This window comes from Catharus ustulatus, chromosome 29 (assembly GCF_009819885.2).
Source record: "Catharus ustulatus isolate bCatUst1 chromosome 29, bCatUst1.pri.v2, whole genome shotgun sequence".
Lineage (NCBI taxonomy): Eukaryota > Metazoa > Chordata > Aves > Passeriformes > Turdidae > Catharus > Catharus ustulatus.
The window spans coordinates 596,277-621,875 of NC_046249.1; the positions used below are offsets into that span (position 1 = coordinate 596,277).

The 25,599-nt window shown below is 51.8% G+C and overlaps 2 protein-coding genes across 3 annotated transcripts in view; one reads left to right on the top strand and one right to left on the bottom strand.

Moving 5' to 3' along the window:
• The window catches only part of PTPRS (protein tyrosine phosphatase receptor type S), a 158,817-nt gene extending 146,787 nt beyond the window's left edge, over positions 1 to 12,030 (top strand). Inside the window, exons 28-38 of the mRNA XM_033082031.1 lie at positions 107 to 230; positions 2,492 to 2,667; positions 3,206 to 3,325; positions 3,457 to 3,611; positions 5,559 to 5,844; positions 6,205 to 6,383; positions 7,021 to 7,147; positions 7,263 to 7,388; positions 8,549 to 8,703; positions 9,330 to 9,465; positions 9,876 to 12,030. Of these exons, the coding sequence (XP_032937922.1) occupies positions 107 to 230; positions 2,492 to 2,667; positions 3,206 to 3,325; positions 3,457 to 3,611; positions 5,559 to 5,844; positions 6,205 to 6,383; positions 7,021 to 7,147; positions 7,263 to 7,388; positions 8,549 to 8,703; positions 9,330 to 9,465; positions 9,876 to 9,944 (1,653 nt within the window). The 3' untranslated portion in view covers positions 9,945 to 12,030. The remainder of the gene's footprint in view (positions 1 to 106; positions 231 to 2,491; positions 2,668 to 3,205; positions 3,326 to 3,456; positions 3,612 to 5,558; positions 5,845 to 6,204; positions 6,384 to 7,020; positions 7,148 to 7,262; positions 7,389 to 8,548; positions 8,704 to 9,329; positions 9,466 to 9,875) is intronic.
• A 10,808-nt stretch (positions 12,031 to 22,838) lies between these two features.
• KDM4B (lysine demethylase 4B) overlaps positions 22,839 to 25,599 on the bottom strand; it is a 68,659-nt gene continuing 65,898 nt past the window's right edge. For both annotated transcript variants that reach the window (XM_033082030.1, XM_033082029.1), the window contains 2 exons: positions 24,756 to 24,848; positions 22,839 to 24,107 (listed from right to left, as the gene is read on the bottom strand). In XM_033082030.1, the coding sequence (XP_032937921.1) occupies positions 23,922 to 24,107; positions 24,756 to 24,848 (279 nt within the window). In that variant the 3' untranslated portion in view covers positions 22,839 to 23,921. The remainder of the gene's footprint in view (positions 24,108 to 24,755; positions 24,849 to 25,599) is intronic.

Here is a 25,599-nt window from a genome sequence, read left to right on the forward strand (position 1 = left end):
GATGCGAACAGCCATGGCTCCATCCTCCCCCAGAGCCGTGGGGAACAGAACTGCATCTGCTGCTGCCCTCCCCTCTGACCCTCCCTTTTCTTTCCCAATCCTGCAGTCCATCGACCCCGGGCAGCAGTTCACCTGGGAGCACTCCAACCTGGAGGTGAACAAACCCAAGAACCGCTACGCCAACGTCATCGCCTACGACCACTCGCGGGTGATCCTCCTGCCCATCGAAGGTAGGAGCAGCCCCACGGCCAGCAGAGCTGCCATGGACTGTGCAGGGAGCACTCCACACACTCCCCTCTCATCTCCATTTATTTCCTTCTCTAACTCTCCCTGGGGTTTGGCAAGCAGGAGGCACCTCTGTAAACCAGGCATTTGTTACGTTCTGGTGACTGACACGTTCCCCTGGAGCTGCAATCCCTCATTTCAAGGGCTGCTTTATCAAGAAACTGCCTTCCCTTTGCTTGGAGAAGCCTGTTTGGTACATCTCTAAGAGGAAGAATTCAGCCCACACCGAGCTTTAGAGGGAGCAGGGCAGGCAGAGAGCAGTGGGGCCGCACAGGGAGCACGGGAGGAAAGCCCAGGGCTGGTTGTACAAATGTGAGAGGCAGAGATGTGGCTGCTGAGCTGTACAGGCTCAAAGAGCACTTGATATGCAGCCCCTGCTGCAGCCCTGGCCCCTGCAAGGCTCGGGATAAGAAGGGGTTAGTGAGAGCCTGGCGGGTCATAAATCGTTTCCTGAGCTGCTTATGTGAGCGATGGTGCAGTCAGAAAATTTACATTAAATTTCACAACTCGTGGCTCTTGACAGAGCTGCTCCAGCGCACGCCAGGATAAGAGGGGCTTGGATGGAGTTGAACAGGGCACCTGCTTGGGTTGCTGCTGCTGAGATAATGTTGGAGTTTCATGGGCTCGGGATGAGGCTGTGCCGGGTGGATAAAGCGCTCAGTGCCAGGCTCGCGTTGCCAAGGGCTGATCATCAGAGCAGAGAGGATGTGGGATGTCCTGGTAACTGCCTGGTGAATGGAGAGGTTAATTCCGAAGCCTTTGAGACCAGGCAGTTGCTAAAATAATCTCCCTGTGGCACGGCAGCTCCGAGGGGAAGGGGGAGAGCTGAGGCAGCAGCGGAGCATGGTGATTTGCCAAAAAACTGCACAAATCTGGATTGCTCTGGTCTGCTATTAGAGGGCTTTAAATGTTTCTCCCTGTGAAGCTGACTGTGTTCTGCCTTGGTTTAATTCCGAGATTAATATTGTATGAGCCAAGGAAAGCAGAGGCTTTAAAAAGTTGCTTTGTCATTCAGGGGAAGGGAGAAGAGCTCGGGTGTGGGAGTGAAGGACACTTGGGCTGGTCTTGGATCCAGGGCTGGATGCAGGCAGCAGTCCCAGCTCTGCCCAGGGCTCCATGAGGGACCAGCAGTGCAGGGCTGATGGGCCAAGGTTGAATTTTCAGGCATCTGAGAGGTTCTGACACGTCTTGGCCGCTGGTGTGCTCCTTCCTACCAGGCTCTATTTTATGCTCAAGGCTGGGAGATGAAAGGAGCTGGAGGAATTAAGTGTTGTTGCTTTCTCTTTGTTTTAAATCTGGATTTGTCAAGGCTGCAGATTGTCACTTGCTGCTTGGTCAGGAAGAAGTAGTGGCTTTAACTCTGTGACTTCTCTTGGCTGCCCTGGAGAAGGAGTGCAGGGCTGTGCACCGAGTTAATCCTGGCTTTGCAGATCCTGCCAGCCCTGCCAGGCGCTCGCTGTGCTTGGGAGCAGCTGAACCAGCCCGTGCCAGGCGCCAGCTCTGGAGCTGAACCTGGGCAGCACCGTGTGCCAGGGCTGTTTAAACTTCAGAGCAGCTTTCTCCTGCCACGTCCCAATCAGCCTCTTCACTCTGGCAGTGCCTCCTGCTCATCCCAAACCCTCAAGCAGGGAACCAGGCGAGCAGCTGGAACTCAATAGCCTGTAACTCATAAGTAGGGAGAAAAAACACTCTTAAAAATGACAGCGGGCAATTTACAGCCAGTCTAAACCTGTAATTTCAAAGCCTTCATTGGCTAAATCAAGCCTGGCTTTATTCTTGACTCTGTCCAGCTGTAGCTCAGTGCCTGGGATTAGACTGTGGACCACACAGCCATGGACCAGGTGCGTTTGCTGCCTGGGCTGGGGCAGGCTGGGACAAGGACTCGGGTTTGTCCTACGGGACACTGATGCAGCAGGAGCCCTGGGCCAGGACTTGGCTCCTGTTAAGCACATGAGTAAAAACACCACGGTTGCAAGGCCTGATATTTGATCTCTTTAATATCTTTTGCAAGGAGTTTGTCTCTCTGCAATGCAGGAGCTGGAGCTGGGGAAGCCTTGAGCCTGTGTGGTTCTGACCCACCGAGCCACCAAGGCTCTGGTGCTTCTGCAGGGGGCTTCTCTCTGACAGCATCCCTGCACAAATCTCCTCGAGCCTCCAGCTGTGTGAAGTCCTGTGCAGTGCCCTGATTTTTGCTGCTTTGCCACAGGGATTGTGGGCAGCGATTACATCAACGCCAACTACATCGACGGGTACCGGAAGCAGAACGCCTACATCGCCACGCAGGGCCCCCTGCCAGAGACCTTCGGGGACTTCTGGAGGATGGTGTGGGAGCAGCGCTCAGCCACCATTGTCATGATGACTAAACTGGAGGAGAAATCACGGGTAAGACGCATGAGAGGGATGACTGGTTAGTCATAATCCAGGGGGATTGCAGGGGAGAGTTGGGGGAGCAGCAAATCCCTTTGATGTGCAGCCAGGGGGGGATTTCTGCCTGCTCTGCCAGCACCCTGAAAGTTCAGTGATTCATTGCTTTTTAAAACACAAAGAATTCACTCTGGAAAGCTGCAGCCTCCTTGGCAACTCCAGGAGGAGAGGCTGCAGGATCCCACTGGATGTCTGTCTTGGAGTTAATCATGTGGCAAGCTTCACATTCAGTTCTCTTGTTTAACAAGCCCCAGTACATTCCCTCTAATCTTCAGGATCATTCCAGTCTGTTGTCTATGGGACTGATGTACCATCAGAGTCTGTGCTTAGTGTGAGGTTTTTCTGATGGTCTGTCCCTGAACTGGTGCTCTGCAAAGACTCTTCTTACTCCTCCCTGCCACCAGCCCAGCTTCCCCAGTAACAGGGCACTTTGGAATGAGCATCCCCTGCAGTGAAGGGTTTGTCCCAGCACTGAGCCGTGCCTCGTGCCTTGCAGATAAAGTGTGACCAGTACTGGCCGGGCCGAGGCGCAGACACCTACGGGATGATCCAAGTGACCTTGCTGGACACCATCGAACTGGCCACGTTCTGCGTCAGAACCTTCTCCCTGCACAAGGTGAGCTGGCCCTGCTGCTGTGGGCCCTGCAGCTGGGCTGTGGCACCTGTGCACACACAGCACAGCAGGTCTGGGTGCTGCTGCCCTGACCCTGACCCTGCTCCTGCCCTGACCCTGCTCCTGCCCTGCAGAACGGCTCCAGCGAGAAGCGCGAGGTGCGGCAGTTCCAGTTCACAGCGTGGCCCGACCACGGCGTGCCCGAGTACCCCACGCCCTTCCTGGCCTTCCTCAGGAGGGTGAAAACCTGCAACCCCCCGGATGCTGGGCCCATCGTGGTGCACTGCAGGTACAGCTCCCTTCCCCTGGCTCGGGGCCACCTGGGAGGGAGGCAGAGCTCAGCAGGGTGCGGGTTTACCTGGGGACAGGGACAGCTCGTAGCCAGAGGAGGATCCCTCTGAGAGGGAAACCTGGGGATTCCATTGGCCACAGCATTTCCTGAGATGTAATTTGTGCCAAATCGCTTGGATCGAGTGTTCCAGGCCAGGGACAGGGCTTGGAGCTCCAGTGGAAGGTGTCCCTGCCCATGGCAGGGGTGGGACTGGAAGGGCTTTAGGGTCCCTTTGAACCAAAACCACCTGGGATTTGATGATCCTGTTAATCAGTGGGAGGTGCCTGGTGCTGTCCCAGTGCCTGGTTCTGTGTGGTGGGGCTGTCTCTGGTCACAATGTGGAAGGAGGATCAGGTGTGACCTCGGAGGGTTTGGAGCTGTTTGGGAGGCAGAGCTGCCTCAGCAGCTCAGGGCAGAGCTGACAGTGATTGACAGAGGGTTCCTGAGTGCTGCAGCCTCTCTGATAATGCCAGGCTGAAGGCAGGTAACATCCCCTAATTCAATTTACAACCCAGTGAGGAATCCTTGAAGGCTCAGTGCAGATAAATCCCTGTGTTCCTCAGGAGGGTGTGCAGGAGCCTGCAGGTTCCTGGGCACTGGGGGAAGATCTGAATTGTGCAGGCTGCTGGGGAAGCTAATCCTGCCTCTGCTGGAGGATGCCATTTAAACAGTCTTTGTGAGTGGGCAACTTATCACTACCCTTGCAGATGGCAATTATTGTGCACCTCAGAAAATGAATAAAGAGCTGTCAGCTCACAACCAGCTCCCAGATCCGCTGTTAAATTCTTGCCAAAGCTCCAGTCACCTGCTTGGTTCAGGTGTTAGGCAGTCTAATTAACAGAGATCAAGGGGGCTCGATGAAGAAAGGGACAGCACTGGAATGGTAAAAGGAAGCCCTTTATTAGCAGTGGCACCAGAGAGCACAGAGCCCTGCTGAGGCACAAATGCCATTACACACAGGTCTGATGTTACCTGATGCACAAAACCATTGAGGGAGAGAGGTGACGCATGTTACTCATTACAGCATCAGAGCTTGTTCAGCTGCTGAGATGGGAGAGATTAAAGAGGCTTTTTCAGCCTTCAGATCCTCCCAGCCCTTTGCTGGAGCCACAGCTGTGCCTGGCCTGGGGTGCCACAGGGGAGGGGACACAGGACAGAGCATCTGGGGGGGACAGAGTGGTGTGGAGGGGACACAGAGCAGTGTGGAGGGGACACAGGACACAGAGCAGTGTACAGGGGACACAGAGCAGTGTGGAGGGGACACAGAGCACTGTGCAGGGGACACAGGACACAGAGAAGTGTGGAGGGGACACAGAGCAGTGTGCAGGGGACACAGAGTGGTGTGGAGGGGACACAGAGCAGTGTGCAGGGGACACAGGACGCAGAGCAGTGTGGAGGGGACACAGAGCAGTGTGCAGGGGACACAGGACAAAGCATCTGGGGGGGACAGAGCACAGTGGAGGGGACACAGAGAAGTGTGGAGGGGACACGGGACACAGAGCACTGTGCAGGGGACACAGGACAGAGCAGTGTGCAGGGGACACAGAGCAGTGTGGAGGGGACACAGAGCAGTGTGCAGGGGACACAGAGCACTGTGCAGGGGACACAGAGCACTGTGCAGGGGACACAGGACACAGAGCAGTGTGGAGGGGACACAGAGCAGTGTGCAGGGGACACAGAGCAGTGTGGAGGGGACACAGGACAGAGCATCTGGGGGGGACAGAGCAGTGTGCAGGGGACACAGAGCAGTGTGGAGGGGACACAGGACACAGAGCGGTGTGGAGGGGACACAGAGCAGTGTGCAGGGGACACAGAGCGCTGTGCAGGGGACACAGAGCACTGTGCAGGGGCAGTGGGCACCTGCCCAGGCCAGGACAATCCATCACCTGGCGGTGCCGTCCCCAGCGCGGGCGTGGGCCGCACCGGCTGCTTCATCGTGATCGACGCCATGCTGGAGAGGATCAAGCACGAGAAGACCGTGGACATCTACGGGCACGTCACCCTCATGAGGTCCCAGCGCAACTACATGGTGCAGACAGAGGACCAGTACAGCTTCATCCACGATGCCTTGCTCGAGGCCGTGGCCTGCGGCAACACCGAGGTCCCGGCTCGGAACCTCTACAGCTACATCCAGAAGCTGGCCCAGATCGAGGCCAGGGAGCACGTCACGGGCATGGAGCTGGAGTTCAAGGTGAGCTGGGAGCTGGGATGGGACAGCAGGGCCTGGCCAGGTGCTCACACAGAGCTGGTGGCACCTTATTCCATTGCTGAGCTATGCAGTTCCCAGGGGACACCTGCCTGGCACCAGGCAGCATCCCTGCTATTCCAGATGCAGACTGAATTCACTCCCTCCCAAACTGGAGGGGTTTTTAACATTTTTAGTGTTAGTACAATTTTCTGAATGTTTTGCTTAGGGAAAGGCCTCAGTGTGAGTGCCCAACCCCAAAAGCAAACCCCAGGAGGGCACAGGAGGGTGGAACGGGCTGGGCTGAGGGGCTGGCTCGGGGTCAGGAGAGCCCCAGCTGAGGGTGGCGGCTGTCCCTGCCCGCAGCGCCTCGCCAACTCCAAGGCCCACACCTCGCGCTTCATCAGCGCCAACCTGCCCTGCAACAAGTTCAAGAACCGCCTGGTGAACATCATGCCCTACGAGAGCACCCGCGTGTGCCTGCAGCCCATCCGCGGCGTCGAGGGCTCCGACTACATCAACGCCAGCTTCATCGACGGCTACAGGTACCAGAGACAGGGGTACCAGGGCCAGGGGTACAGGTACCACAGCCAGAGGTACAGGTGCCAGAGCACCTGGGCTCCCTGTGCCCTGGGCTGGGCTGGATCCTGCTCAGGGAGCCCTGTTGGCCATCACCTGTACACCAGGAATAACCCCATGGGTTCTGTGTGCCCTGGGCTGGACCCTGCTAAGGGAGCCCTGCTGGCCATCACCTGCACACCAGGGATAACCCCATGGGCTCTGTGTGCCCTGGGCTGGACCCTGCTCAGGGAGCCATCACCTGTACACCACAGATAACCCCATGAGCTCTGCGTGCCCTGGGCTGGACCCTGCTGGGGAGCCCTGCTGGCCATCACCTGCACACAAAGCCAGACCAGCAGTGCTGGACATAGCTGTGGCACTGGGATTAGGGCAGCTCCATGCCTGGAGGTTGGATTTACCCCTTAAAGGTGATATTTAAGAGAGTTTCATTGCTGGCTCTGTTTTTTCTGACCACTGGCACCAAAGACATCCCAGCCCCTTTAAGCCTCATGCAGTTCTAGCCCTTCCCCAGCATTTCCATTTGCTCTCCCACTCTCCAGCCTGTCCATGCACTTCCCAAAGCTGTGCTCCCCTGACCCCTCCTTGCTTTGGGCTCCCCAGGAAGCAGAAGGCCTACATAGCCACCCAGGGGCCCCTGGCCGAGACCACCGAGGATTTCTGGAGGATGCTCTGGGAAAACAACTCCACCATCGTCGTGATGCTGACGAAGCTTCGCGAGATGGGGCGGGTGAGTGGGGCTGGGACGGGCTGGGAGGGGAGTCCTGCAGGACAGGGAGTGACAGGGACTGACAGAGAGTGACAGGGAGTGCCAGGGACTAACAGGGACCCGTTTGCCCTGGCAGGAGAAGTGCCATCAGTACTGGCCCGCGGAGCGCTCGGCACGGTACCAGTACTTCGTCGTGGACCCCATGGCTGAGTACAACATGCCCCAGTACATCCTGAGGGAGTTCAAGGTCACGGATGCCAGGGTAGGTGCTGGGCTGGGCTGGGCTGGGGCAGTTCAATGGGATGAGAGGGGCTGGCCCAAGACACGGGGTTTGTGGGCTCGGCTGAGTGTCCGGTGTTCTCTGGGATTGTCAGTGGGGGAGAGCTCATGGAATATCCTGGCTGGAAGGGACCCACGGGGCTCATCGAGTCCAAGCCCAAGGTGTGGGTCAGACTCTGCTCCCAGGACAAGACAAAGCAGCCTCAGGCTGTGCCAGGGAGCTCCAGTTGGACATAAGCAGGAATTTCTTCTGGAAAGTGTGGCCAGGTGGTGGAAGGGGCTGCCCAGGGAGTTTTGGGGTCCATGTGCCTGAGAGCTCAGTTGTGATGAAGAACAGAACACACACACACAGATTGTACTGGAATATTTGTTGTTACAAATTGAAAGTAGTTTCAAACCTCTCTCACTGCCTTGAGTGGCTTTGTTAGAGATGTGCCTGGCTTTGGGTTTTAGCTGCAGTGAAAGCAGAGTGAATTTCCCCCCAAAAGCTGATAAAAATCTTGCAAAGGTTTCTGTTCACCCCACAGAAAATGAGCACTGCTATGGCTGGGAGAGGAGCCACTGTCAGTCATGTTCAGAGGGACAAATTCACTCCAATAATCTTCGATTCAATGTCAGGTTCCTCATCCGAAGGAACATTTCAATACCTTCTCGAATTTCTGTAGCAAACATAACCCTCCCTGTCACAGCACAGCTTTTGAGGTTGCCAAAGTATTCCAGAACCTGATAATTCAATTTGCAAGGTTGAGGAGGAGGATGCCTCATCAGTCCTCGTAGAACAAGATTTATCTTCCTGTCAGCTGTAATTCTGACACTGTGGCAATTCTTTGTGAAGATTGATTAGAGAGGCCAACACCTCACCTTGAACGTTCCTGTGCTGAAGACTCCATCTGTGCTGTCTGCAGTGGTCAGAGCTTTCAGCACCTGCCAGGATATGGATCTGTGCTGACAGCCTGGCTGCAGCACAAGCAGCTTCATCACCGTGGGGCTGGCCAATAAATACGTGTGCACTCGACTACAACACTCACTTGCCTCAACTTTCCATGCCCTTTAACAAACCAGCAGCAGAACTGGGGGAGTTCTCTGCCTTGCCTGTGTGTCCTCACAAGTGCAGCTGTGTGACTGCTGTGTTTTGTCCCCCAGGATGGTCAGTCACGAACTGTCCGTCAGTTCCAGTTCACTGACTGGCCCGAGCAAGGTGTGCCAAAATCAGGAGAAGGTTTCATCGACTTCATTGGGCAGGTACACAAGACCAAGGAGCAGTTTGGCCAGGATGGCCCCATCTCTGTCCACTGCAGGTAGGCACATGGACACCCCTCACCCATGGGATGGAAGGAGTTAAAACCCAGGTATCCCCCCTTTCCCACTCATCTTTGCAGGGAGATTTCTCAGCAAACACTTTCCTGTGCCAGCCAAACTCATCTCCCTTCAGCCCTGGCACTGCCCACAAGGTTTGAAATGCTCTGTAGGAGATGAGAACCACAGTGTTATCTGCAGCATATCTACAGAATATCTGTAATACTTGACCTGCAGAACTAGAAGTATTTTTTGCCAGCCCAATTTACACTCCAGCACTGCTGGGCTGTTTTTGCTGCTAGCAAGGATTGCACCTCCTTACCCACAGGCAGGACAGGATGATCCATTCTTACTAAAATTGTTTAATTTCAAAACCCCAGTATTACATACTAGGAATAATTCTTCCACTGAGTGCTGTTTACCCAAAGCTGTTAACTTTTTAAATCTCCCTTTCCCAAACATTTTTTGGGTCGCACTCTGGCACTTGGGTTATTTCTGGGTCTCTCTCCTGGAGCCTGACCCAGGCTCTTCAACGCTCCCAGGGCACAGCTCAGCCCCCCAAGCAGCATTTACAGGACATTTGGGCTCTGCAGCACACAATTCCCTGTTTGTTCCCTGCCTCCTGCAGCGCTGGCGTGGGCAGGACCGGAGTGTTCATCACCCTGAGCATCGTCCTGGAGCGGATGCGCTACGAGGGCGTTGTAGATATTTTCCAGACAGTGAAGATGCTGCGAACACAACGACCTGCAATGGTGCAAACAGAGGTGAGGGGGCCTGTCCTGTGCCAGGAATCATCACATGGCTTGGCTGGGCAATGGTTTCTAACCATTACCAAACCCTCACCTGAGCTCGCTCAGCTGCACTGCTCACTTCACCAAAGAAATACAAAATTATTTTTTTAAAATAATTCCTATTGTTGGAAAGTCTCTTAAAGATTCCATAACAGTGTGCAGCCTCAGTTCTTACCCAAGAGGCAGAATCTGGCTGTGGGGCTGGTGGAACAGTGGGGGATGTTCAGGCTCAGACACAAAGGGAAGAGCAGGAGCTTCCCTGTGCTGGGAATTCCCAGCTCTGAGAGCCCCAGAGGCTCCTGCTCAGCCTGGAGCTGTGTGCAGAGAGCACAGGGACCCTGGGAGCCATCCCACCTCTGAGCCTGCTTCTCTTCTGTTGGCAGGATGAATACCAGTTCTGTTACCAGGCAGCTCTGGAGTATCTGGGAAGTTTTGATCACTATGCAACATAAAAAGCCATCGTTGTGCAGACTCTACCAACCACTTCAGTCCTGGAAGGCCTCTTCTGACCCAGGAGGAGCGCTTGAACTTACAAAACTGACTCAGAAGAACCTTTTCATCTGGACAGTGCATCGGGAGCAGGGGGGAGGATTGGAAGGAACACCCCTTGGGGAACTCCACGTTGTGACCTGGCCCTCCAGGGGCAGCTCAGGCTGCTCAGAACTGCTCTGGACCCTCAGGAGGTGTTCGCTGGGGATGGACACGGGGAACTGATCCAAAAGCTCCAACACACCTTGGGAACTGTTTCTGCTGGAGAAGGGAAGGAAAAACCGACTTTGGTTACATCATTAGAGTTCAGTTTATTTACTAATATAGTTGGCAGTCTTTAAAGGAAGTCACTTGCAGAATTGGAGGTGTTCTGTGAAAGAAAAGGAACTAAATCTCAACACTTAGGCAAACTTAGGGTCAGGAGTTCTTCTAGCTGGAGTCTTAATAACCTCAGTATCAGCATTGGGATGATTCTGGGCTTGCAGGCACCTTGCAAACAGCATTCACGGGATGCCCCTGCCATGCCAGAGGTTTTATAGCTCACATTTTGAATACTTGGAACATTCCTCATTTCTTCTAATTCCAAAATTTATTTTTTAGGATATTTAAAAAGGATAGAGAAAGAACGAGAGTTACAACCCCCAGAGCTGGCTGTGGGGGCAGCCCCTGCCCTTGGGTGGGGTCTCTGTGCTGGGTCTGGGGTCTCTGTGCTGGGTCTGGGGTCTCTGTGCTGGGTCTGGGGTCTCTGTGCTGGGCCTGGCCCTTCCCAGCACTCCTGGCTTTCCCTGGAGCAGGGTGGGGAGGAAAGCAGCCCCGTGCCCACTGCACACCCAGCCCTGCTGCCCTGGGCTGTGTCCCTGGCCCTGCAGGACCCCCAGGAGCTGATCCCAAACCCAGCTGGTCCCTGCTGAGCCTGCAGCTCTCGGGAGCTCTCTCAGGACTGGCCCAGCACCACGGCACCCCTTGCACACCTCCCACATCCCACTGTCCCCAGCTGTAAAGAACTGGGAAAGATCCAGGAAGGTGAATCCAATGGCAAATACTGTGAGTGGCTTTCTTTAAAGTATCGATGTAACTGTAACAAGTGACATTACCTTTTTTTTAAATAGTGTATTTTTTCCTTTTTTTTTTTTAAAGACAAAGAATATCAGTCAATGAATTTAAAAGAAAAATTTGCTTATTTGTTCATATTATGTTCAAAGACAGTCTATTTTTTCACTGTAGAAATGTTACGTGTAATGGCTGTGATATATAAAAATGCAGTGCAAATTGCTACTTCTACATATTGCTTTTCTACCATTTAAAAGGTTTAACTTGCTCATGTAAGAACAAAATGTCCTTTCTGGATTTTTTTTTTTTTATTATTAATTTTTTTGGGTCTCTTGTTTTCGGTCACAGACATATCCCAGGTCCCTGGCAGGTGGGGAGCAGCAGCTGGGGGTGGTGGCAGTGCCAACCCCTCCCCTCCAGCTGTGGCCATCAGGGCCAGGCTGAGCTGGGGCATCCAGCACCACCAGAGGCTCTTGCTGACTGCAGACTGAGATGAGATTTTGGAACTTTGGCACCACCAGGTGTTTGAGCATCCCAGCCTGGCCTGGCTCTGCTGCTCTGGCTCTGCCCAGGACTTTTCCTGCACAGAGCACAGGAGATCTCAGAAAAGCCACCCTGCCCCAAACTCTGCTCACCTCTGCCCTCTCCTTTTTTTTATTTTTCTAGAAGGGGTAATCATGGCCATCAAGTGCTGCCCAGAACCCCCCACACAACTCATTTCCTGTCTTTAACTGAAAAAAAGAAAAAAAAAAAAAAAAAGAACCGACTGAAAGGCTTCTTCGAGATTTTACTTATTTGTGTGAAAGTTGCCCAAATTTCTAAGTATGTTGCAGCAAAATCTTACTGGACGAGTTGGGGGGAGGGGGGAGGTTTTTTTCTTTGTATGAGAGCAAAGTGCTGTTGCTTTCACACTGTTATTTCAAACTGAAACAGTAAGTGGTTTTCATACCACGGTGTATGTAGATATATTGACTTTGTATTAAAGGAAGATTGTCTGAACGTGCTGCAGCCCTGTGTGTGTGGGAGGGGCAGGGGCTCCCAAATCCACCCTGGGGCTGCTCCTCTCCCTCTGCTCCCCCAAATCAGCCCCTGCACGTCCCAGACCTGGCTGCAGCAGCTGCTCCTCTGGGGACCTTTGGGCCCAGCCCAGGCTGCTGCTTTCAGGTCCTTCCAGCCCAAACCATTCTGGAGTCCCCTGAAAACCCCTTGTCCCTCTGATCCAGACCCTAAGCCCAGCCAAAGGCTTTCCTAAGCCTGGCTCCTGCTCACAGGTTCCCCCCTCACCCACCTTGGGCCAGGCAGGAGCAGGCAGGGTCTGGAGAGTGATGGAAGAGCTGATCTGGGATCTGGGATCTGGGATCTGGGATCCTTCCCTCCCTCCACAGCTCCCCTCTCCCTGCTGCACTGACACCAGCTGAAAGAAAACAACAAAAGATGAATTAGCATGTTCACAGAGAGCCATGCTCAGCACCACGAGCTGAGAGCCCAGGCAGTGACACCCCCAAAAATGTTTAACTCCATGTGAGAGACGGAGCAGAGGGAGCCAAGCACACATCAAACAGCAGCAGCCCTGATGGCACAGCAGGAAACAGAGAGGAATAAAACCCAGAACCCTCCTGGTTTCCAACCACATCTCGTGGACCCGAGTCCCTCCAGGCAGGCTGGGAATGGTGACGAGCTCTGACTTCAGCTGGGCTCAAAGGACATTTGAGCACGAGTGGTGGCACAGGGGACAGGAACCTCAGTCCCTCACATCAGGAGGGGATTTTTGATGCTCACTTTATGTTATCACTGAAGAGTAGAAAGGAAAATCTGATTCTTGTTCTAAGCTCTGTTCCTCAGCCCTCCCTGCACGCCCAGCTCTGCTGTCCTGACTCTCTGTGGTGATAATCACTCCCATCACTGCTCTCCAGGCTCTCACTGTTCCATCCTCTCTGAGCTGCTGGGTTGAAATGCAAACCCCTCTCAGAACTGAAATTAATTCCACATGGAGCACAGGAAGGTGAGTGCAAAGAGAATTGGAACAACAGCTGGGAACTCAGTAAATCTTTCCAAAAATCCAAACCTGCTCCAGGAAGCCAATACAGGATGAGATCACAGACTCATGGAGTATCTTGAATTGGATCTCACAGGGATCATCCAGTCCAGCCCTGTCCCTGCACAGACCCCCAAAATCCCACCCTGAGCAGCCCTGGAGCTCCTCAGGCTGGGCCATCCCAGCAGGAGGAGGCTCACAGGGAGCAGCCCCAGGAGAAGCTGCTGGAATTAAATCCTAGTGACAGGTTCTGAATGTGACAGGTTCTCAATGTGAGAGCCTGACCCAGGAGCCCATCCCAGCTGCAAAGAGCAAACAAAACAGGAATTCCTGCCCTGAGCTCCGTCCTCCAGCTCTGCTGTGCCAGACAGCACCAGCCTGAAACCTGGCACGGGGCTGCCTTTGGTTTTAATTAAACTCCAAGTGATGGCCCATTAATGCCCGCTTACAGCAGGGCTGGGGGAGGGCTCTGGTTCCTTATTGATCCCAGGGATTTTTCCCTCTCTGGCTCTCTCTCCTCTTTCCCTCACACGAGCTCCACATGACAGCTTTGACAGGAGTTTATTGGAGATGAGAGCAGGGTGGAAGGAGCAAATCATTGCAGGAAATGTTCTACAGAACAGGGCTGGCACAGGGCTCCGGGTCTGGCTCTCCACAGAGACCATGGACAGGGATTTTAGGTTTTACAGGGATCTCAGAGCCTGTTTTATTAAAGGTGAGAAGGGCACAGAGCAGAGCCAAGCCCATCCCTGTGCTGGGATTTTCCTTGGGGAGTGTCCAGGGCTCAGCAGGAACGTCCTGGAGGGCTCAGGGCTGCTCCTGAGGAATCCCTGGCGGATTCTCCTCACTCTGATCCAGGTCTCCACAGCCCAGGCTCTGCCCAGGGCTCACCCAGGGCTGCTCCTGAGGAATCCCTGGGGGATTCTCCTCACTCTGATCCAGGTCTCCACAGCCCAGGCTCTGCCCAGGGCTCACCCAGGGCTGCCCCACAAAGCTCAGACCAGCAAAGCCCTGCCCAGGGGCTTGTCCCAGTTTACTCCACACTGGGCAAACCCAGTTTGTGCCTCAGCTGGAATGTGCAGCAGCCTGGATGCCAAATCCCTGAGGGATTGATTTGCAGAAGCCCCCAGGCCCCTGCACAGCCCTGAACCAAGAGCCCCAGTGCCCTGCAGCACAACAAAGGCTTTAAAGCAGCTGGAACCATAATTTACATTCCAGAGGAAAAGGAAAAGCTTTTCTTGGTTTACAGAATTACCCAAGTGGCAAAGCAGTTCCCAGGCCGGGAGAAATTCCTCACGTTGCAATATGCTTTAATTATACCAGGAGCAGCAGTAACAGAGCGAGAAATCAATTCCTTCTCCTCAATAAGATGGTTGCAAGTTCCAAGTCGGCAAGTGAACAGATGTAGATCTGAAATGGAAAAAGTAAATACCCTCAGAGGTGCTGGGAGAATTGTCTTAGTGTTGCTGTAAGTTCATCCTCTGGGAAGGGAACTCGGGGAGCTGCTCCCAGATTTCTCAAGGAGGGAACCCCGAGTTCATCACAGCTGGGTGTGATGGGGAAGTGACAATTCCTGGCTGTTTCACCACCCTGTCCCAGCCATGGGATGTGTTCTGATGTATTCACCATCTGCACTCACCCAGCCCAGTTCAACCTCCCTGGTTTCCCTGTCTGTGTCTCCCCTCCACCTGCAGAGCAGAATTTGGGATCTCTGAGTTTGCCCAGCCCTGGTGCCACCGAGCCCCTGCAGCCCCAGAGGGAGGAATTCCAGGCTCAGCTCCTGAATTCCAGGCTCAGCCCAGGGAGGAATTCCAGGCTCAGCTCCTGAATTCCAGGCTCAGCTCCTGAATTCCAGGCTCAGCCCAGGAAGGATTCCAGGCTCAGCTCCTGCAGCCCCAGGAATCCCAGGCTCAGCTCCTGAATCCCAGGCTCAGCTCCCAAATTCCAGGCTCAGCTCCTGAATTCCAGGCTCAGCTCCTGCAGCCCCAGGAATTCCAGGCTCAGCTCCTGAATTCCAGGCTCAGCCCAGGAAGGATTCCAGGCTCAGCCCCAGGAATTCCAGGCTCAGCTCCTGAATTCCAGGCTCAGCTCCTGAATTCCAGGCTCAGCTCCTGCAGCCCCAGGAATTCCTGCCCAGGGGCTCTGGGCAGGGTGCAGATGGCAGCCCCAGATTAATGGGTTACACAAGGGCTTTAGCCTGGGTTTACTGGGGATAATAAACCCCTCAGGAAAAAAAAACTGTGTCCAAATGATTAAAAAAAAAATCTCTTCTCTTTAAATGTGTTCTGCCTGAGCTGTCAAGGTGTTGTTCAGGAAATTGCTGAGCATCAGGGGTTGGGTTCTCCTGCTCAGCCCAGGGAATCACAGCAAGTGGGGACGGCACCTGGGGCTGCTGTGGGCAAACAACAACCAGAGATGCATTTCTGCATCCTCAGCACAGTGACCAGAGATGCATTTCTGCATCCTCAGGACAGTGACCAGAGATGCATTTCTGCATCCTCAGGACAGTGACCAGAGATGCATTTCTGCATCCTCAGGACAGTGACCAGAGATGCATTTCTGCATCCTCAGGACAGAGAACACCCTGCCCAAGGCTGGGCTGGAGCAGTGGAAGGTGCTGCAGGGTGAGGAGGAGGAGCTGGGAGGGCCCAGGTGAGAACCCAGCGGTTCTGTGAGCTCTGGATTCACACCTGGAGCCCCAGGCTGGGCTGGGACAAAACTGCTCCTGCAGCTCCTCCTGCAGCTCCCAGGGCTGGTCCCTCTGCACAGAACAAACCCTCAGGGGAACTTCCCACAGGTGACCCCTGCAAACACAAATCTGACTTTTTAAGCAGCAAGAAATGTTTCCACAATTTCTCAGCCCCAAAGGTCTCACCCCCCTCTCCCACCTCCCTCTCCTCAGGGCTCTGGGGCCTGCAGGAGGGGTCAGATTTTGGGGCATCCCCTTTTAGCTGCAAAGAATTTTTTATGTTGAAACCTAAAGATAAATCAAATCAAATTACTATTCCCTTAGGAAAAGAAGATTCAAATTGCTATGCAAGTTTTTATCTAAATAATGTTTAAATTTTAAAAAGGGGGGGAGAAAGAACTAATTACATCTTTGTGTGGAAGATCATAAATCACATAATTACAATGGGAACCTCTGCATCTTTCCAACAGACCAAAAGCAGACTACACAAGTTCTTATCTCATTACTGTTTAATTAAGAATTATGTTTGAGCATCTTCTTTTTAATTATCACAGAGCCCAGATGACTTCTAATCTCCTTTTTACCCAAAATGAGGGAAGGTGCAGTCCAAAACGGGCACTAATGAATTTACAATTTGCTCTTTGGGGAACTTTAATAAAATTTACTCCACACAGAAGATGAGCACTGATAAAGTGAACTTCCAGAGAGAACATTTGGTTCCTTTCAGCTGGCACCAGTGAGTGTCACAGAGGGGTCACCGTGAGTTCCACACACGTTCTGCACCCCAAAAATGCAAAAATACCAGGGGCAGCAGAACCAGGACCAGAACCAGAACCAGAACCAGAACCAGAACCAGAACCAGGAGCTGTGTCTCACCAAGGCAGGGGCAGCTCCAAGCCCCAATGTCCAACCCTGGGCACTGTGCCAGGGCCTGACCCCTCCCAGGCAGGAATTCCCTCCCAAAATCCCACCCAGCCCTGCCCTGGGGCTGTGGGAATTCCATGGCCCCCCTCTGAACATCAGGGGAAACCTTTCCCCTCCAAACCTTTCCCATCCCAAACATTTCCCATCCAAACCTTTCCCATCCCAAACATTTCCCATCCCAACATTTCCCCATCCCAAACATTTCCCATCCAAACATTTCCCATCCAACATTTTCCCCATCCCAACCCTTCCCCTCCAAACCTTTCCCATCCCAACCTTTCCCATCCCAACCTTTCCCCCCCGAGATCTCTGCTGGCCCTGTGACCCCAGGTGACCAGAACACACAAACACACACAGGTACAAATTCATAAACATGTGAGGAGTTGTTTAAGCCCAGCACACAGCAAATACCTTTTAATTCAATTGGCTGAATCGACACAGAGAGATTATTAGTTTTCAGTAAGATTTGATTCAATTAATTAGCCTGAAAATATCAGCACAGCCAGGCGAGCAAAGGAAAACAGAGATAAATCCCTGCCATGGTGCTGCTTCATCTTTTAAAGGCAATTAACTCTTAGTTATTAGCTTTTAATTAGGGAATAATAATGACACCATTAATACAGTTTATTATAGTTGTCAGCAGACAGCTGTTCCAACCAGATTCCATTATCAGATCCTGGCTTTGTCTGCTCCTGGCAGGGGGAGCAGGGCTGGGGGTCCCTGAGCTCCCACCCAGGCTGGGCAGGAGCCTCAGCTCAGGGGGCTCCAGAGCTGTGGGATGACAATTCCCAGAATTATGGAATGACAATTCCCAGAGCTATGGAATGACAACTCCCAGAATTATGGAATGACAATTCCCAGAGCTATGGAATCACAATTCCCAGAGCTATGGAATCACAATTCCCAGAACCAGGGAATGACAACTCCCAGAATTATGGAATGACAACTCCCAGAGCTATGGAATCACAATTCCCAGAGCTATGGAATGACAACCCCCAGAATTATGGAATCACAATTCCCAGAGCTGTCAGAGCCCAGCCCTGGCTGTGCCTTTGTCCCTGCCCCTGATAATTCCTCAGCCTTCCCTCCAGCTGGGCCAGAGGAGATTTCACACCTGAGATGGATCCCAAGCCAAAACACCACCAGAAACTTCCCTGCTTTATTTTCTTTTCCTCTTTGGAAGTGCTGAGCAAAGCTGCCTTGGAAGCAAATAATCACCTTAAAGAAATGAAGGACTTGGAATAATTCACCATTCCTAATCTCATTCCACCCCACTGCCAGGTCCCTGTGTGCAGGCAGGGTACCAGAACCACCTTGGAATTCTTTCTTTTTGCTCCAGATTTATTGTGGAACTTCAAATCCTGCTGTAAGAGCAGCAGCCACGACCTTGGCAGTGGCCAAACGCCTCAAGCTTTCATTTCTGTGTCTGCTGAGTCACCAAAATAAAATCTCCAGAGGCCAGTGATTACACAGCAAACCACATTTCCATTATTTTTCCCATTATCCTGTTTCACCGTGTTCTAGCAGAGCCTGGAATCCATTCCCAGGCACAAGCCTCTTCACTGTGGTGTTTTTATTCCTTTATCACACAGGAATTAATCTTACCCCGAATTATGCACACAGGACGCTCCAGCAACACAAGAACACAATGCCATAAATTTCTCCCATCTACTCTGGAGTTAATAAATCACCAGAATAAGTGTAAAATATTCTGGTGGGTTCCACCACCTTGGTTTTAATTTGTTTTCCTTGCTCTGGACTGGAGGGAGCCCTAAGGGAAGCATCAGGAGCTCCTTGAATTTTCCTCCTCCCCTCCCCACCAAGTGCAGTCAGATCCTGAGGAAAGAAATGAGCGTGGAGCAGGAACAAAGAGCTGGGGGAGCCCATTTGCAATTTTCCACAGGAAAGCAGAGTTATTAAATTGAAAGCAAAGCTGTACAAAAGGAAAAACTTCCCCCACTGAGCGCTGACATAAAAATAAGAAGGAAGAGGATGAGAGGAGTGGAACCAGGAGCAGCCAGAGCTGGAACTGCAACAGAGGGGCTGCACTGAGGGGAGAAGGAACAGGGAAAGGGGAAAAGGGAAAGGGAAAGGAAAAGGGAAATGGAAAAGGGAAAGGGAAATGGGAAAGGGAAATGGAAAAGGGAAATGGGAAAGAGAAAAGGGAAAGGGACAAGGGAAATGGAAAAGGGAAGGGAAAAGAGAAATGGAAAAGGAAATGGAAAAGGGAAATGGAAAAGGGGAAATGGAAATGGGAAAGGGGAAATGGAAAAGGGAAGGGAAAAGGGAAATGGAAAAGGGAAGGGAAAAGGGAAATGGAAAAGGGAAATGGAAAAGGGGAAATGGAAAAGGGAAATGGAAAAGGGAAATGGAAAAGGGAAATGGAAAAGGGGAAATGGAAAAGGGAAATGGAAAAGGGGAAATGGAAATGAAAAGGGGAAAGGGAAAGGAGCAGAGGGCTGGGAAGCTGCAGCAGGACACGGCAGCTCCTTGGTTTGGGAGCATCACAGAACTGAGAGAAATTGCAGCATTTAACCAGCAGCCAATTGTCTCTAAGCTGAATTAGTGAGGGATGAGATGATGAATTGCTCCTGTTACCAGCCCCATCCCCAGCACGGGAATCTCAGAGTTGTGCTCAGGCAGATTTTTCACTTTGTGCTGACAAAAATCTCACACTAATCACCCAAGCCAGGCCACAAAGCTCCTGATTGCAGCGTTAATTCCGTGTTAGGGCTGAATCCCAGATTAACCAGGCACGGCTCTGAGCTCTTCAGGTACAGAGAAGGGAAATCCTCAGCAGAACCAGAGGAATCAGAGCCACACAGGGCCCGTGGATCCTGCACAAGAAAAGTGCCCAGGCACCTCCTGCACCTCGGATCCATCTCTGACTCAGGCTTCTCTTTATTCTCTATTACCTGAACCCACATCCTGGCCTGCACCGTGGCTAACTGGCCATTCACTCCCCAAAGACAATTTGCTGCATTTTCCAGAGCTGGCTCTGTTCAGTGAGGCAGATGAGCAGCGGGTCTGGCCATCTCTTTATTTTTAAACCCTGATCTGGGGCACAGGGAGGGGATCACTCGAGTTTCAGAACAGACTGGCTGCTGGGGGGTATTAGCAGCTGGCACTGAAATGGCAAGGCTGGGGTGGAGGGGTAAGCCAAAGTGAACTGTGCTGAAACTGAGCCCAAATCCTGTTTGTTCCACAGGAAAAACGCCGAAGCTGTGGTCGCTGTGCAATTCCAAACAGTGTTTGCACAGTGACCTTTACATTTCCCCTCTTGGAAACCAAAAAATTTAATTGTTTTGCTGCTCTGATGCAGAATAAATAACTCCCAGTGATTTTCTATTGGTGAGCAAGTAACCCAAGGACTCCTCTCCTTCTGCTATCAAAGCTGCCAAATGATTCTGTGTCAACAGCTCCAGCTCATTTGAGTCTCACGGCTGTGCCAAAACTGCTTTTTGTGGTGCCTGTGCCAGCTCTGCTGTTGATGGGACAAGAGCTGACCTGGAATCAGCAGCCCAGGGAATTTTCCCCCGGAGTCCCGAGCGATTTTTCTCTGTTCAGCTCCGGGGTCACCGCAGGGTGATCCTTCCCTCCCTCCACTCCTCCATCCCTCCCTCCATCCCTCTTTCCATCCATCCCTCCTTCTCTCCATCCCTCTTTCCCTCTTTCTATCCATCCCTCCTTCTCTCTATCCCTCTCTCCATCCTTCCCTCCTTCTCTCCCTCCCTCCTTCCCTCCTTCCATCCCTCTCTCCCTCCCTCTCTCTATCCCCCCTCTCTCCATCCCTCCATCTCTCCATCCCTTCCTCCCTCCATCCCCCTTCCATCCATCCCTCCCCCCCTCCTCTCTCCCTCCCTCCTTCCATCCCTCCCTCCATCCCTCTCTCCCTCTTTCCATCCATCCCTCCTTCTCTCCATCCCCCCTTCCATCCTTCCTTCCTTCCCTCCCTCCCTCTCTCCCAACCTCCACCCCTCCCTCCCTCCATCCCTCTCTCCATCCCTCCATCCCTCTCTCCATCTCCCTCTCTCCCTCCATCCTTCCATCCATCCCTCCTTCTCTCTATCCCTCTCTCCATCCTTCCCTCCCTCTCTCCCTCCATCCCCCCTCTCTCCATCCCCCCCTCCATCCTTCCATCCCTCTCTCCCTCCCTCTCTCTATCCCCCCTCTCTCCATCCATCTCCCCTCCATCCATCTCTCCCTCTCTCTCTCTATCCCTTCATCCCTCCCTCCATCCCTCCTTCTCTCCCTCCATTCCTCTCTCCATCTCTTCCTCCCTCTCTCCCTCCCTCCCTCCATCCATCCATCCCCCTCTCCCTCTCTCCCCCCTCTCTCCATCTCCCCCTCCCTCCCTCTCTCTATCCCCCCTCTCTCCATCCCTCCCTCCTCTCTCCCTCCCTCCATCCCTCCCTCCATCCCTCTCCCTCTCCCGAGCAGCTCCGGGCTCTCCCAGCCCCGAGTCCCTCCCTCCCTCCTCGCACCTGTCAAGGCCAAGTTGGAGATTTCTTTCCTTCCACACAACCTGCAGCATCAGCCTCATCCTGCAAGAACTGGAATTTATCAAAAAGCTCAGGGTGGGAAATTTAAGGAGTTTAAATGAAGTTTCTGGGAGATGCTGTTGGAGGAGGTTCATCGACCTCCTGCTGCACAAAAGACTTTAAACTTGGAAATTAAGAGACTTAAACCCCCAAAAAGTGTCGTTCTGAAATGCTCAACAGCCTTTAATTCATTTTGAACCTAGAGGCAGAGAAAAAAAATGGCAAAAAAATACATCACAGCCTTAATCTAGGGGGAGAAAGAAAAAAAAAATCATTATTTTTATAGCACATAATCAGACACAAACATATTTCACTGGAGGAAGGGTAGGAATGTGCATTTCCTATTTCCTTTTCAATATGGCCACTATCCTGAATCTGCACAAGTCATTCCCAAACCAAAAAAAGGATTTAAAAATCAACAAAGAGAGAAAAACCCTTGCACTAAGGAAGGGCATTCGACAGTTCCAGGTTCAAGTTTCAACAAAACTCAGCACCTGAATGGGGAGAGGGCACACACTTCTGTTTGTACAATGTAAATGGGATTTGGGAAGGTTCTGCTGTGGCACAGCAGGACTGGAGCATGCAGAGGAAATTCCTCATCGCTCACAACCACCCAGCCCACCCCTCCCACCTCAAAAAAAAATCCTCTGCTGGTTAAATTTCTCTTTCAATTGTTTTAAATATTTCTCTCGTGGCCTGGCAACATTCTTAGTCTCTTATACAGCAAGTTTTCTATTTAATCACATTTCAACCGACAGGAGACAGCTCTGGAGGAGGAACAGCCGAGGCTCGGGAGAACTTTGCCAATTTTTTAAACTTTTGTAAGTCTCAGTTTGGTTTTATTCGTGGAGACATCTACTGAAACATCAAAAACTCAGAAATAAAAACACCCAAAAGCAGAACCCCGTTTCCAAGGCCTGACAACCACACACAGGGAAAGGACCCGTGGCAGAGGCAGGAAGGGAACTCCAATCCCCAAGGGAGAACAAAACCAAAGTTAAAAAAAAAATTAAATTGCTTTTATTCTATCTCCACTCTTTCACTAGGACAGTTTAATACCCATGGAGTCTCTTAAGATGCTAATCTGCCATCTGCCAGCCCACAAATCCTTCCCACTTACTCCTTTAAGATCCAGCCAGAGCGTTGCTCAAGAGCCTCTCCCAGAACAGCGACCAGCTCGCAAAGGGATCAAAAATAATCCTGAGAACGAGAGCAGTGTCTGCCTGCATCCAGCCATTTCGGGAATTTAGTGGGAAAGATTCCAGGTGGCCTCTCCCTGCACCTGAACCTTCCCAGCTCTGCCTCCTCCTCTCCCTCTGAAGCGCCTGAGCTCCTCCAAAGGGAGAGGAAAACTTTCAGTGACTTCCCAGTGACTGTGCAGAGAGTTCCCAGTGACTTCCAGTGACTTCCCAGTGAGTTCCCAGTGACTGTGCAGAGAGTTCCCAGTGACTTCCAGTGATTTCCCAGTGACTTCCAGTGACTTCCAGTGACTGCAGCAGGGTGGCACCAGCCTCCTCCCCAAGCTCTGCTCCCCATCAGCTCTTGGGGCATTGCCAGGGTCCCGCTGCCCCTCGCCCCTTCAGGCTTCACACAAGGAAAGGATGTCACGACAATCAGATGTTTGGGGAATTTCTTCTTTAATAGGATAAAAGTAAAACATACAAACACCTCCCAAGCTTCTGTCATGGAATGATTCTCACACTGTAAGGAGCACAACTCAAAAAAAAAAAAATTTAAAAAATAAAGAGACAAAGGAAAGAGAAAGGTTCCTAAGGGAGAAGTGCTGTTGGGGCAGCCCCTGGAGCTCTCCTGGGGAAATCACACAAGGAGCAGCAGAACACCTGCCAGACCTGGGGCACACAACTCAAAGCCATGCTGATCCTCAACTAGAAAGCAACTGTGATGGCAAAGATGGGGAAGGGAGATGACAGGAATGAGCCAAACCTGGCATTTCTTGCCCAAGCCCCTCCCTGGTGACGTGGCAGCGACGCCAACATCCACCCCAGGGCTGGCAGAGACTTCCCAATGTGAACATTTCTCCCCCACCTTCCCCAGCTTACACAGACTTTTGTTTCTTTACAAAAGAAGAACCCAGAACATCCCAGGACATCTGCTCTTGCTGTCCCTCTCCCCGCTGTAACATCAGTCATGATTCATTTGGGGGTGAGGGGGGAGGATTTCATTTATTTTCTGTTTTAAAGCCATAATCTAGAAAAATGTTTTGTGGAAACTTTCGTTTTCCTGTTTTTGCTTGCTTTTTTTTTTTAATAATGCTCATTCATAGAAAACTTCACAAAGGTGGCGTCTATGTACAGAAAACACGATTCCAAAGGCTGCTTCAGTAGTCAATGTAATAGCACCTTGAAAGACAAAAGTTTGACAGGTTTGAAAAAGTCATTTTGTTAAATTTTAACCCTTTCCTCATAAAAAAGAACCAGTCACAAAGCTCCATCTGTAGAAACTCTTCCAAAGTCTCCGTGTGAAAAGCTGAAGGGCTCCCAGGCTCCCCAGCTCTTGGTCAGCAACTCCTGGCAAGGTCGAGGTAGCAGCCAGACAGGGATTTCCTGCAGTCCAAACCCAGAGGAGATGAAAGAAATTCACAGCAGACTATTGCACAGGGCTGGTCTTCCATTCCACAGTTTCCTATTTATGTTTCCATGATCTCAAAAAGGGTTAAGTGAATATTTCGGATGAATCCTGGTTAAAACATGTTGCTCTGAGTCCCAGGCTGGTACTGTGTCTGCAGCAGGCTCTCCATGAAGGCCAGGTAGTCTGGGCTTTGTCCATATTCCTCAGCACTTCTGGCATTCCCCAGCCGGGGACGCTTGGCTGCTCTCACTTCATCTCCTGAAAATGCATCTTCCTGAGGGGCCCCAGTGCTGAGGGACTGCAGGAGACACAAACAACCATTAGGGGCACAGGGACAGACCCCCAGACCCCCTGGAGCAGCCTGGGCATTCTCCAGCCCCAGCAGTGAAATGGCTTTAGAGGACAAAGCACCAGGTCTGAAATCATCCAGCAGGTCTGGAACCAAAACGCTGTGAAATAAATCCCTCATCTCCTCTAGGCTCAGAAATTCCACTGTGTGCACTTAAAGACAGCCTGATCTGGTAGATTAAGAGATTTATAGGCAAGAGCCACACTCTAAATCTCCAGTTTGGTGAGAAAAGGGGGTTTGGTCCCACAGTGATAATCTGTTCTCCAGAAAGCCCTGAGCTGCAGCCCAGCTCACCTCACACTTGGACAGGTTCACTCCACAGAACTGAATTCATGTGGTGTAAAATGACCTGAACTCAATCTTTTAACCAGAAAAAATAAAACTCTGAGCTGAACACATGCAAGGGAAAATCATTTCTGTGCCTCTCAAGCATTCATGGCCAGCATTTCTTCCACTCTGTGTGTTTTGGGAATGACAAGCAGATTTACAGGCACAGAAATGGGAGGCTACATTCACCTAATGTCTAAAAACCACATGAAGATGTGAAGGGGCTCTGCAAGCTGCAGCTGGTTTGTTGTTTGCTATTTTGGTACCCACCAGGCGAGACTTGACTCTCTTGGGAAGCTCTTCCTCCAAGGTATAAATATCCCCACGCTTCACCATGAGCTGAGAGCCATCTTCAAACTCCACCTGCAGGGAGGCACAAGGTGAGCTCAGAGCATTTGCACAGCCCATTCCCATCCTGAGCCACAGCTGGGCCCCCCAGGAGCCCCAGGGGCAGCTCCATGGACATCTCCAGGGCTGCAGTGCACTGAGCACTCCCAGGCTCTCTGAGGATGCTGAACCCAACAAGTTCTGCTTTCAGTGCAGGCACCTCTGCCTCATCCAAGTGGATTCATTCAGTGCTCCATGGATCCCAAAATATCTGTACTCCAGCTGGCCCAGCACCTCACATTTCTACTGATTTTTGATTCATATCCTGAAAAAAGCAGCTTTTCACTTATAATAAAAGCAGTCCTCTATTCAGGCCAATATGGTAATAAGAATTTCTTTCATCTTAAACAAAGCATTTTCACAGGTCACAGGGAAACAACTCCAGCTACTAAAGCACATTTGTATTTCAACCAGCAGAAATAGTCAGCCAGGTACAAAAAACTCCTCCCATGAAACCCTTTTTGCTAAGCACTGATTATATCATGAATTATGCATCAGATGTTCCAGGGATGTTTATTCATAGAAACGTGCACAGCAAAATGTTAAAACTATTAAAAGTTTTTAAGGGATTCTTATTTCCTTTGCCCAAGACTTTAATACACTTTTCTGTATAAGGCAGAAGGACACAGAGCACAGTTTAATGGGGGTGTCAAGTTCAGGCTGGACAAACTCAGAGGGAATAAATCATCTGAGCTGCCAGATCCTCCTGCTCTCCCACCCAGGGTGG